Source organism: Lampetra planeri, chromosome 8 (assembly GCF_965212315.1).
Source record: "Lampetra planeri chromosome 8, kcLamPlan1.2.h2, whole genome shotgun sequence".
Classification (NCBI taxonomy): Eukaryota; Metazoa; Chordata; class Hyperoartia; order Petromyzontiformes; family Petromyzontidae; genus Lampetra; species Lampetra planeri.
In genome coordinates, this window is record NC_136114.1 from 10989838 (window position 1) to 11003557 (window position 13720).

The 13720-nt window shown below is 40.8% G+C and overlaps 1 protein-coding gene across 10 annotated transcripts in view; it reads left to right on the plus strand.

Annotated features, from left to right (window-relative positions):
- The first annotated feature begins 1104 nt into the window (after nucleotides 1–1104).
- The window catches only part of LOC144720325 (myotubularin-related protein 5-like), a 96799-nt gene continuing 84183 nt past the window's right edge, over nucleotides 1105–13720 (plus strand). For all 10 annotated transcript variants that reach the window (XM_078596995.1, XM_078597000.1, XM_078597001.1 and 7 more), the window contains exons 1-2: nucleotides 1105–1269; nucleotides 12599–12684. In XM_078596995.1, the coding sequence (XP_078453121.1) occupies nucleotides 1215–1269; nucleotides 12599–12684 (141 nt within the window). In that variant the 5' untranslated portion in view covers nucleotides 1105–1214. The remainder of the gene's footprint in view (nucleotides 1270–12598; nucleotides 12685–13720) is intronic.

Here is a 13720-nt window from a genome sequence, read left to right on the forward strand (position 1 = left end):
GAAAACATTTATTAAAAAGTCTATTTAATTAAGTAGAACGTGTTGTCTATATTTAAAGTTGCGCATGTTGATCTGACGTCATATTTCTCAAACACCCCCCCCCCCTTCGTCACACATCGTCAACTACGTCTGACCCCCCCCCCCCCAGGTGCGTGACGTCATTTATGGACGGCCCCTTGACTCATCCACCGACAAGTCCCTGTTCCCACTTTTCCCTGATCCCCCCACCTCACTCACTCCGTGACCTCATCCCCACAGTGATAAAGCCCTACTCCCCCCCTCCTTTTCTCTCTCTATTCACCTATAAAAAAAAAATTCGGGGGGGGTTAGATCGCGTAATTATATAAATGTGTCGTTAAACCCGCCACCACCCGACACAGCCAATTGATGAAGCTAATCGTGATTACTGGCGAAACGTCGTACTCAAGATTGTAAATGTTGTGGCTTGGCTCTCCAACACAGCGCTGTGCTGCTGTTCTAGCAACGAATTGGCCACGTTCTGTTTTACTTGAACAAACCTCACTAAATTGTCCCTGTCGGGTGGTGGCGGGTTTAACGACACACTTATAAATTTCGATTTAAAGCTTTCGTGACTGCAGGGATTCATCTGACTTTACCGAAAGAACCAAGAAGACACCCTTATATATTTAACGCGATCTAACCCAAAATAAAGCAAACAAAAGCCCCCTATAGTGGATCACATTGGTCGAGAAAGCTTGCTAGGTGTTAATCTGACTTCACCCATCAAGATCCAGAGGCACAAGAACCTCACCCCCCCCCCCCCCGTGTGACCCCTCCACTGTCAGTCACAGTTGGGGGGGGGGTCCACCTAGTACCGCAGTGCGCATGCGCCTGGGGCCGACTGAACGCTCGCCTCGTCGTCGTGCGCGTGACGTTACACGCCACCCCCCGCCCCCTCCCCGATGCGCCATTGAATTCCCCAACGCGCATAGGCGCGGCCGCTTCGGCGCGCCTCGCGATTGGCCCACCGGCGCGAACGGCCCTCGGCCGGCCAATGGCGCGAGCCGAAACTGAGGGGCTAGCGTGTCTATGCGCGCTAGGGAATGTGGTTGCCCCCTCCTTCACCCCCCACTACCCCCCACCACCACCAACACCCCCCCCGTCAAGGCGCTATGGCAGGATGGCCTCCCCTCCGGACGAGTGATGCGTTCTGAGCGCTGCCGCTCCCGTCGGGCCGCCCGCCGCTCAGCAGCATGGATAGACTGGTCGATTACTTCGTGATCGTCGGGTACGATCGCGAGAAGAAAGGTGAGTTGGTTTCTTCGCGTCCGCGAGCGGGAGTCCGGTGGGTGCCGGTGGGGGAGCGGAAGGTGTTGTGTGGTTGGTGGGGGGGGGTGGGGTGGAGGTGCCTTTGGCCTTATGCGCCCGGCCGGGCCTGACCGCCTTGACTCGGTTGGATATCTAGGCGAGGACGAGGCTTCGTTGTCGGGGTGTGTGTGGTAAGGCCGCACGATGTCGCGCTCAGGCGACGCGGTTATGCAATGACGTGAGGGCCTAGAGTGGCGACGAAAGTGTGGGTTGGTGTTTGTTTAAATGACTGTTGTTTAAATGACGGTCATTTAAATGGCAGTGTGTTGTTTGTGTGCGCGTGTTTGCAATGCAGCTGTCGCGTTGTTGTGTAAACAACGACATTGGGACATTCCTACACAGGACGTGCCTTTGAAGCACAGCGTTGTCGGCGTTGTCTTTTCTGTGGCCAGTTGCATTAAAAACACCGAGTGATTGTTGTTATGTCCATTAACCTGCACTGCTTTAAGTGGCACAGTTGGTGGAAATACGGTAATAACGGTGTTGTATGCAACTGGTCAATAGCCATTGAAGTCCTGTACAGTGCTATGTGACTTAAAGTGTGTGAGCAGCGTTATCTGTCGAGGCAATATTTGACGTAGCATCTTTTTGCAGCAAGCAATGTGAAATTATGTACTGATGTTTGCATTCTCAGGTAATGTTACGAGTGTAATAAAATACATCACGCCAAGTACACTACTCCATTGTGGGTTTTTTGTGTGTGGTGATAACCGTTGCAGGAATCTTGTGGTCAAAAACACTGCGATACAAATCTCTCTTTTAGGATTTTAACCTAAACTCTGCTTTGCAGCTTTACATGTTGGTCAATCGTGGATGTGGGTATTCGCCTGTATAAGCCAACTGATGTTTTTTTTTAACTCTTAAAATGCAAATGTTCACATTTTATTCTGAAACCACTCGCAGTACTGTACTTCCAAAGGCACATACCATTATTTTCGTGAAGAATGTGAAGACCAGAACCCTCGATCAGGAGGTTCCAGTTAAACAACTGATGACGCTGCTTATTTACAAAATTTTACTGCGTTCACGATTCACGGTTGACCAGCGGTACAGTAATCCTCCTACCCCGTGTTACTTTATACACCTCCTGTTCATTCTTTGGTTCTTTTCGGTTAAGTCACGTCTAAAAATAAAATAATAAATTAAAATAAAATAACATATTACGACGTTTCGATTGCAACACAAGTAATCATCATCAGGCACAAAAGAAATAGCAACAAAAATCTAACTAGAAAAAACTATAGACAGACATACAAGCAGACAGACATCACAACGGCACACAGAGAGAGGAGCAAGCTGACAACGCGGCACGGGCACGCAAGCCTGAAAATTAGGAGGCAGGCACACGAAAATTAAATAACCTAGTAAAATATCGAAATGTAATGTAATACAACACAGAGAGTCGGTTAACACACAATTAACGCATAGCCTGGTTGATTACGTGTTTCAAAATTTGCTAAGTTAGAATTTTAAGTGTGAGCAACAAAAATCTAACTAGTAAACTATAGACAGACATACAAGCAGACAGACATCACAACGGCACACAGAGAGGACACACATCTTTGTGCCGATGTGTGTCCTCTCTCTGTGTGCCGTTGTGATGTCTGTCTGCTTGTATGTCTGTCTATAGTTTACTAGTTAGATTTTTGTTGCTCACACTTAAAATTCTAACTTAGCAAATTTTGAAACACGTAATCAACCAGGCTATGCGTTAATTGTGTGTTAACCGACTCTCTGTGTTGTATTACATTACATTTCGATATTTTACTAGGTTATTTAATTTTCGTGTGCCTGCCTCCTAATTTTCAGGCTTGCGTGCCCGTGCCGCGTTGTCAGCTTGCTCCTCTCTCTGTGTGCCGTTGTGATGTCTGTCTGCTTGTATGTCTGTCTATAGTTTTTTCTAGTTAGATTTTTGTTGCTATTTCTTTTATGCCTGATGATGATTGCTTGTGTTGCAATCGAAACGTCGTAATATGTTATTTTATTTTAATTTATTATTTTATTTTTAGACGTGACTTAACCGAAAAGAACCAAAGAATAATTCCTGCAGTCACGAAAGCTCCTAAATTAATTCCTGTTCATTCCTTGGGCTACGTTTACGCGACAACGTGTTTTGTTGCATTATTAGTTTCGAAAAAAACCTGTTCTCGCATTAACGTTGACAGTATTTTTGGACGGTATAGTACAATACTGCATTTGTACTTTTTAGTGTGGCCAAATACAAGCAATCATTTCCAAAAACTGCAATACATTTATAGAAATGGAACGAATAACGTTTTCTTGGAATTTGCTGTGGTCTTGAGTGCTCATTTTTATACAGTGTTGACCTGAATAAATTATATTTTCTGTACCCGTTTTCATATAATATCATATTTAAACACACATACCATATACATATATTTAAACACAAATATGATATACATATCATATACATATCATATTTAAACACATATGCAAGCATTTCTTTACGTGTAGGGATGTAGTTTATTTGTTTTAATAGCTACGTCCTCGCTGCCAACAACAGATAAAAGAGCTGGCATATAGGGTAGAATGATTTTGACCAAGTTTACAACAGTTTCAAAGATCAGACCTATACATTTAAATATATAAAGCCACCATATAATGGATAAGATTATAGGATAATTATTAGACTTACAATAGCGTCATTTATTTCAATGATAATACGTATACAGCAACCACACTTAAGTTGTTGATCTTTACTTAATAATGCATTGAACATAGATCAGGCTGAGTGTGTTAAAGTGCCCACATTGGGTATTACTAATAGATGCCAATGCACAATGAATCATGCTCTCAACTGCTCATTGTGCCACACCTTAGGGTGCTTAGAAAACCCTCAGCAGACATCATTTATCTCCAAACTAGAGTTAACATTTGCTCCATATGACTAGAGCAAAGTGGTATTGGACAAATTGTTCTTGACCAAAAGACATGTCTTTTAACATTCATAAATTTACAAATTGGCAAGACAGTGTCATGTATGCAGTATTTTTAAGCTCGAGGTGAATAGGTTAACATGCCATTGCTGTGATTCCACCACACCTAGCCATTGCTTTCATCCTTCTGCCAGATCACGTAGTTAATGTAAAGTCGACCTCTGACCTCCAAGATCCACTGTTACAGTATCCTATTACTGCATCTGGCTTTAGCTCTTCCCATTGGTCACCAACAATTTGTGCTATTCCAGTGCTTCTCTCAGCAGCCAGTCATCCTCTGTTGAGCACAGGTTGCATCAATAGATAAACTTATTCCTGGTAAAATCTGTAACATGTTCTTGCCACCTTCTAATCCTGACTTTCAAGCTGCTTACGATAGTCTTCCATTATATTCCCATCATTGCTTATATGTACACCTGTATCCATAGGACAGAATAATATTTTTTAGTTGCCTCACATTATTTGGCATAGTTATTAGAGCAGTTTGTCCGTCGTTTAATTGTGTAATGTTTTTCAACCGAGGCCCAAAGATACAATGTAAAGAAGTAACGTCAACATTTTTGCTGCGAGCTGCAGAATTTTAGACACGTAAAACTCTCCCGTGGGTGGGTCCCCATGATACAGTGTTTGAGTTGACGCGACACTGTGTGTGAATATACACTGACTTGGGCGTGGCTGAAACTGAATCGGCGTGCCGTAAAAGAAAATAAAAGATCGCATTGCTTGTTCTATTCACGGCAGATACTTGTTGAGCGGGACGCATTCGTGGTCGGCCTTCTGCTTCCACTGTGACCATGTGATCCTGGCAGGCAGGCAATGTTAAGAGTGGATGCCTGCGTGCGTGGCAGATGTTAATGCCAGAAGGCACACACAGATAAAGAGGCTGCAATGAACAGCCCAGCTAGCAAGTGCCCCGAGCGTGGGAATCTGGTCCTCAACCTTCCTCTCGGTGCACTCTGCCTTGTCTGTTTATTGACTTGTCGATGGAAACATGTAAATCATCAATATGCATCGTTATTTTGAAACCAAAATAGCTTTTTGAATGCTGTGAAATTAACTTGCAAATTGTTTAGAAATAAAAAAAAATTCCCATGTCACCGTAATTTTTCACGTGGTTAAACATTACTGTATATTGAGAATACTTTGAAGTGTTTGATTTCTTCATACTTTCTGTGACAAATTACATATTTTTTGGTAAATGCCTAAATAAGGACATCATGTAGAAAGAGTCATGGGTGAGTACAGTATGTACAATGAATGGGATCTTTTGCTATTTAAATAACATTGCTTTTCCCACTGGAAATAGAAAGTGTACTGTGCGTACTGTTTGTAAAAATAAAATCCATTTTCAGTGGAATGGGGGAAGCAGGATATAATGTAAATGTTTCTTATGTACCCCACATGGGTTCTGCTGCTATTCGTCCTGAATGCTAATGAAGCCCGTTGTGGGAGAATCTGGCAAGCATTGGACAACCCTCTATGTTTAACAGCACTTGGGTGCATGCGCTGGTATGCATCTTGATAGAAAGCAGAGCTGTGCTAATTTAATTGATTTGGGTTATCACAATGCGTTGCAGTCAGCTAGTTTTTGAATGGTATATATAATGATGACTGGTCCTGTGGATAATTTTTTTTTTAACTTAAACTTCCACAATGTAAAGACGGAAGTGATGTTAGACACGTTGCACCATAACACTGCCTTGGCTGACGTAATTATGACAAGTGCTTAGTGGATTCCAGTCATTTACTGCTTTTATGTGTCTTGCTTCTTCATTCAGTGAAAGAATTGAGCTGGTTTTGGAAGCAGATGGAGTGTGCACAGGATATCCTGCTTTCCTGTTTTCATTGTGTGGACAGACCAGATATAACTATAGTCTCGGTTGGACCTTTTCACCTGAACGCCTGACCTTGAAAGTGCTGCCTGGGTTATCGGAGGCTGAGGTTTGGCTGCTGGCTTTCTGTTGGAGTTTCCGTAGTGAAATTGCTTCTGAGCCCATGGGCCAAATAAAAAAGTGAAAAAACACACACTTGGAGCTAAGATGCAGCTGACAGGTGCTGTTGGCAAACAGTTTGATAATTGTTTTGACTTTGCTTAAAATGCATAAAAGCTGGATGTTTTCAACATGTTTTTGAAAGGTACATGCTGCAGCAATGTCGAACTGGGTTAGGTCAGCATCGCCATGAAAATATGCTTGTAATTTTGTTTTGCTGAAATTGCAGATTGGTTCTCTGAACCATTGTACATTTAGTTGTAAGAGGCCCAATGTAGAATACTTATAATTTAAGGAGCTCTGCATATTGGTATATGTGCGTGCTTGGAATTACACATAGAGCCAGAAAGAGGAATATATGAGTTTAAGGACATATGCAACTTGGAGACATATTCACTGTTACAAAAAGTAAGTGGATTTCAGTAAGACAATTGACGATACGGGATAAAAAAAGCGTAATTTTACCAGGTAAGGTCGACTGAGCTATATAGCTCTTTTAGAAGCGACCTGGCCACAAATGATTGTTCAACGAATTGACTTATGTGGAAATTCATATCGGCCAAATGCTGTCGATGGTCGGTGGTGAGATTAACAATGGAGTGGCAGTCAAAGTAGGGCGCGCACCCAAAATGACATCTACAACAGAGATGGAGCAATGATATCGGCTTATATGCAGGTGCTAGATAGGTTGTTGCATCGCAAGACTGTGACAGATGGCCACAGCTTTGGGAAGCTTTCATCCTGTGGTGGATTGGTCATTACTCATGAAGATAATGCTGATCACTGTTTGTCATATCCAGCAAGTCGAGATAGTCTGGTTTTTTTGCATTTTCACATTTGTATGGGTAATTGTTATGTTAAAAAATAAATTGTGATGGTCTAATTGGTTCATGGACATTGCCTATTGAGAATTTAAATGTTTTTTTCTGCACCTGCACCAACTCGGAAACTATAACAGGCAAAGTAAGCATTGTTATCTGAGAACAATAACATATACAACCTTGTAAAGTTGAACTGCAATAACAGTTGATTTTGAAGACTCGTTTTAAGTAGAGGCAGACCTCGCTTAATGCTCAAGATGTGTTCCTAGAAAAGTGAGCGCTAATTGAAGCGGTGCTAAAAGGGGCCATTATAGCATTGTTTCTATGAGGATGCATTCCCGACGGCGTTATTTCTTTTAAAATGTGACCGTTTTGCCAGTATCAGATTTATACCCTTTCTGGCAATAAAACAGGAGGTGTTAAGCTGTTCAAACAACAAATAGAAACCTTTTGCAAGGAATCAAGTTCGCACTAACCACACGTACTTGTGGTGGACATGCAAACAAACATGCTCTGATAATATATGCATTGCCTTTGAAACTGATTGGGCTACACCAGAGACAACCTTCTTTAGGGCCTCGTCTCACCAGTGCCAGACCAGAGAACGCCAAAAAGCGAACAGTACAAAGACAATGCCACTATCAGGGCATTTATAGCTTGGGATGAGCAGCTACAAAATGGGACTATTTTGCCACTATCAAAGTATGAAAAAGAATAGTTGTTACCCTTTATGGCAATAAAGATGTTCATACACCAAATGGAAACCTTTTGCAAGGAATCAAGTCTGCATTAACCACACGTACTTGTGGTGAACATGCAAACAAACATGCTCTGATAATATATGCATTGCCTTTGAGACCGATTGGCCTACACCAGAGACAGCAAAAGGTTTCTATTTGGTTTTTGAACATCTTAACACCTGTTTTATTCTAGAGTCTACCTATTTTATTGCCAGAAAGGGTAAAACCTATTCTTATTTTTTCATACGTTATTTCTTTCGTATGAGAACTATATAAGGGCCCCATTGAGGTACAGTATTGGTAATAGCGCTAATAATACAGACGGTAAAAATTATTTCGTAAATAGATTAAATTGCTTCTTAGATTAATATCGGTAAGTATTAAAAGTCTGTACTCACGAGTGAATTCTATTGTACTCGTACAAGGCAGCGGTGGGAGACGAGGTTGTGGGAGCCGCTGTGCTCCCCATCTGGGTCATTCTCAGTGAAGAACCCCAGGACTTCCGTGATCTTCGTGATGCCCTCAGTCTCAAGTTCCGTGGCGAAGGTTTCTTTGAGGTGGTGCCTGAGGCTCCCATCTTAGTCTCGCGAGTTTTCATCTGGCTAAACTGAAATAACATTGACAAATTGTTGATTTAAAAAAAATCTTGACGACGAATTGTGATAATCTTATCGTGGGGGTGGAGGCTGGTTGGTTGAGGACATACGGTGCTCTCATTGGCCAAGCGAATTATTTCCGAGGCCAGCGCTGCGTGTTCTCACTCGTAAGTGCGTTTTAGATTTTTGTATATTTTTTTTCTACATTTCCCTATTACAAAGAGGGCTATAACGAATCGGCGCTCTACGGGGTTGCGTGAAGCGAGGTTTGCCTGTATCGATAGTATTCCTGTTATGTATGTTTTGTTTGTAAACGTTTAGTATATTTGGACACGCGGAGGCACACTACTTTTTGGTGGTTCCCACAGTGGAGTGTTTTATTTTTAGCATAGGTTCAAATGATCGGAATGTCATTGCACTTTAATTTGTTGATAATGTAGCTTTTAAAACTGCTATAAAAATATGATGAAACATTCAAAATTTACAATGAACAATATTTATTTTTGGTTTTATATTGTTCGCTTTGAAGAAAACATGATTTCAACTTTACGAAAACATTATAAGGTCGCATTTATTATACACATTGCTTGCCACAAATGAACCACAATACTTTGCTGATCTTGTCAAAGAGCATAAACCATCACGCGAACTCTGGTCATCCTCGCAGCGGCTTTTGGCAAACCATCGAACAAAGATGATCACTTCATCGTGCGTTCAGATGCGCTTCTGCGGCTGTCTGGAATGCTCTTCCCATATTAGGAAGCCACTGGTGCTACACACATTGAAATATCAATTGAAAACTTTCTTTATAACTGTTTCATGTGTTTTGTTTGTTGTCCTCCCCCTGCACCTCCGATTAGCATGGTTCTCTACGTACGGTGCGAAAGAAGTTCAATATACATACATTTACGTTGGTCTGTAATAATTATTGGCTTAATTTGTACTGGTGTCCAGAAGGGGTTAATCAGAAAGTTACAACGGCAAACAATACAAAACATGATAAGAATGCAAAGTATAAGAAGGGTAAGAAAATCACAAAAAAACTTTATATTTTCCCAGGTAAAGCAGCGAGGGATGAATCTGTTTCACCACTCGATAGGCAGGCATTGGCACATGAAAGTTTCCAGAGTTGCTTGTTTTGTGCAAATAGCTTAAATGTGTGCATAGCAAATACTTAACTTCTTTGTAGCTTGGCATTTGACATTTTAGTGGGTAAGATTCAGCATACTTGGCTTAACTGAGTAAAGCTTGTGTTGTAACATTTTCCACTTGTTTTTATTTAAGATCTGAAAAAGAAACGCGAATGGAAAATTACAATTATTTGCTGTATCATGCCTGGTTAATCGCAGTAGATACATGACTTGATGCATTTACTACCCTTCGGAGCTAATTTACTGCAATAATGGGTTAGTTTTCTAAGAACAATCATCAGTAATTTTTAGTGCAAATACATTCGCACAACCGCTGAGTGTTTAAAGCGACGTAGACTAATTGTCGTGAAATGATAGGGGAAAGTAAGATGTCTCGCTAACGTCAAGAATTCTCGAAACATTCGGTTGGAAAATAATTCAACACGAGAGGAATGTGAGAACCCTTTCTTAACTGTCCCACTGTGACTGTCAAATGTTGACATGGGACTGACCTTCATGTTATAAACTGCAGTATGGGTGGAATAGCTTCTGTAGCAGTTATCTGGCGCCAGTGGCTCAGTACGACATACACATGTCACTGGTCAAGGCTTCATATCAACCCTGGTCAGTATCCCAGCAGGGATGGAGACAACAACTGCGTCTTATCAGTTGTTGGCTTTGACTGCTAATGACATGAGCCATGTTTATTTAATGGGTCAGTGGGGGGTCTGAAGTACTAAATTGACTCGGTATTTGGTAATTAAGTCTTGATCCTGATAGACGATATTCTGATGGAGTGCAAGCCTGGTATGCTGATCACCAAGAACACAGACCTCACTTGAACTTGCTTGACACGTGGACGATATGGTAAATGATTGCTTGGTATGCTGACTGCTATGAGAGTGGGTCCAACATCAGGGCTTTGGCGTACAACGAGACATGTGCCTCTTGGGATGATAGAATTGTGACTGTCCGTCGCCCTCTTGTTTTTCTCTCTAAATTAATAAATACTCCGGACCAAATTTACGTGAAACATAACATCAAATGTGTTTGGAGCAAGGCCGTAGCCATGGAGTCAACAATGGGGGGGACCAAAATCTCCCAGGGGGTCTGGGGGTCCCCCCCCAGAAAAAAAAAATCTGAATTTGAAAACGAATTTCCTGCCATTTCCTGCCTAAAATATGAACAATTTCATTAATACATGGAATAGACGTTTTATTGATTTTTACAATAATGTCTAATAGTGTATTGTATTACATTGCTCTGTTTTTACTTGTTACCTTTTCTTGTTTCATTGTATGTAATGGCAGAGATTAGGGATTCATAAAGTATAACCATAACCATAATCACATTAACAGAAATCTATGCATTGTTATATGAAGACAAGTCCAGATATTGTGGCCAAGGTTTAGCAAATTGTTTGATTTTATTTACATAGCATCGAAATTTATATATTTTTTAATATTTTATAGCAATATATTGGGGGGGACATTGTGAGAATATTTGAATATTGGCAGGGATGTGTCCCCCCCAATATATATTATAATTACGGCCTGGGTTTGGAGTGCAATAGTGCAAAAATTATGAAGATTGGTTCATATCTATATATTGGTTAGTATACTTTTGGTAGCCATTTGAAAATGTTAATCGTTTTAACTTGATTTATGCTGGTAAAAAATCTGGCTAATTCTCAGAGATTGTTTTGGAGAAATATGTTTCTGTTTGCGTCACTCTGCCAGTTTACTCAGTAAATCTCCAGTAGCAGTTACATAACCCACAGTTCAGCAATTAATCATTCAATTTAACATCAAGACCTTTTTTAAATAAAAACCAGGACAGTGTAAACTTATCAGCACTGTATATTAAAAAAAAATGTTTTTTTTATGACATTTCACTGTTAAGGAGACTAGATGTATTGTTTGACTTTGCTGGTTTTGGAAAGCAGCCCATTTGTAATGAGCTTCATGAGTTAAATATCGGTAAGGAAAGTATGAAATAACGCTTTAATTCTAAATCGGTTTCTTAAAAAAAGAAAAAAAAGACATATTATTTAAAAGTGGTGCCCCGACCAAAAAGTGTGGGCCCATTGGGATTGTGCGGTCTACTACTTTGGCTCCACTGAGTGCTCCTGGTTTTTTTTTAGTTTTTAAGCATGCATTTAACTCTCTACAAATGTCTCCATTTTATTTGTTTTCATTTCATAGGAATAGTCCGAGGTTGTACCAGTACATGTAAACAGCATTGCAAACTGACTTATTCATGCTAGAATCATATCTGAGTGATGTCGTCACAAAAAGGCATGAACAAGTCCAGTTATAGTTTGACAAACAGACGTCTTAATTTTTTTGAAACTTGTATTATTACAATGAAAGAGTTGTTTTCAAACACTGCATAACAGCCAAGAGCTCTCAGGCTTGAATAAGTGTCTCAGTGCTGCACTATATGTGTCATCACTTTTGTGAATGAATGAACTTGTAAAAAAAAAAACCCAACATGCTAGATCATGAAAATACGTTCCACTTTGAGGAATTTCATGGTATATAAGGAAAAGTCAACATGTTAAATGCTGGTTTGTTAAGCTAGCATGTACCCCTGGATGCACATCTGCTTGCACAGCCCTTTTTCTCAATCCACTGCTGGATGAAGGCCTCCGCACACTGAGTCATGGGCGTTATTGATCGGGCATCACCATGCTGGTTGATGAATGTGGGGAGCATCGTACTTCACAACAATGGATTTTGCTGCACTGGTATTTGCTGGTCACCCCGTAATTCTGCAGCAGCCTACAATAACCTGACACGCGTGATGGTCACCCATTTATTCACGATCCAGGCTCAATTATGCTTGGCTTTGGAGATCTAATGATATCAGATGTGCATCTCGTTATTTTGCCATAGGCTCGGTATCTCTGTACAATGAATGTATACTGTTAACCAAATGTTTGAAAATGTCTTCTAAGGGGAAAAATACAGAGCGCGTGAGCATTTTTCTTAGTTCATTTGACATGATGTATGCCGTTTGTTTCACCATCTAGGGACTGGAGAGGGCCAGGGGAAGATCATCCAGCGTTTTCCGGACCGAGAATGGGAGGATACACCGTTCCCACAGGGAATTGAACTGGTATGGACTCAATAAGTCCCACAGAAACCCACTGATCCCCTGAGTCATTTATGATTTTTTTTTTTTTACAATTCCTTGCTGAAATTAGCCCTGAGCCAGTGGTGGAAATTCCACATTCCACTGGTGGGGGTGAGTCTAATTCCATAGAACAGCCACTGACTATATATTCTTGGTTCTTTCGGTAAAGTCACGTAGAAGGTAAATAATAAAATAATTAAAATATAAAACAATAAAATTCTCACGACTTTTCGACTTTACCGAAAGAACCAAGAATATGAATCCCTGCAGTCACGAAAGCTTTAAATACAATTGTAGCTACCGACTACTTTGTATAATGGACAAAGTGCAAAACTTGTGTGTGCTTATGTAAAGATCATTATACATTACCCGTTCACATGGAATACCTCATTTTAAATACATTTGTTCTTGCAGTTTTATAGACGGATATGCCTGGTTAACCTGAATTACTAACACAAGGGTGGCTGCACAGTAGTGATGTCTATGCCTAAATATTTATTTCCCAACACCTGTCAGCACGCCTGTGGTGTTAATTCCAGGATGTCAGTAGCACTGTTCTTGCTGTGCAGTGACACATACCAATCCACACCTCGCTGTGCAAGCGAAACAAAATGATCTCAAATTTAATTTAAACAAAAACGTAACGCCAAGAATAGGACCATGTGAAATAAACACTTTAATTGCTTTACTGTTTTACAATTACTTTATTATTATTTTCTTTGCCTTTGTAGCCCCATTGTCTCATGAGTTTTAATGAGCTCTTCATAATTATTATAAAAATAATGTATAGGTCTTTCATGATCCACTGCTGTATCGTATGTACGTATGTTGAACTTCTTTCGCACCTTATGTAGCCACCGTGCTTATCGGAGGTGCGGGGGAAGGGCAACAAACTAAATGCATACTGCCAAACCGTGTCGGTCATGGAGGTTTTTTGACCTTCATTAAGCTGGCTAGTGCAGGATGATGTAGAGGGGGAAGATGGCCCAGGACTGGTTCAGATCTCACTCTCCGCTGA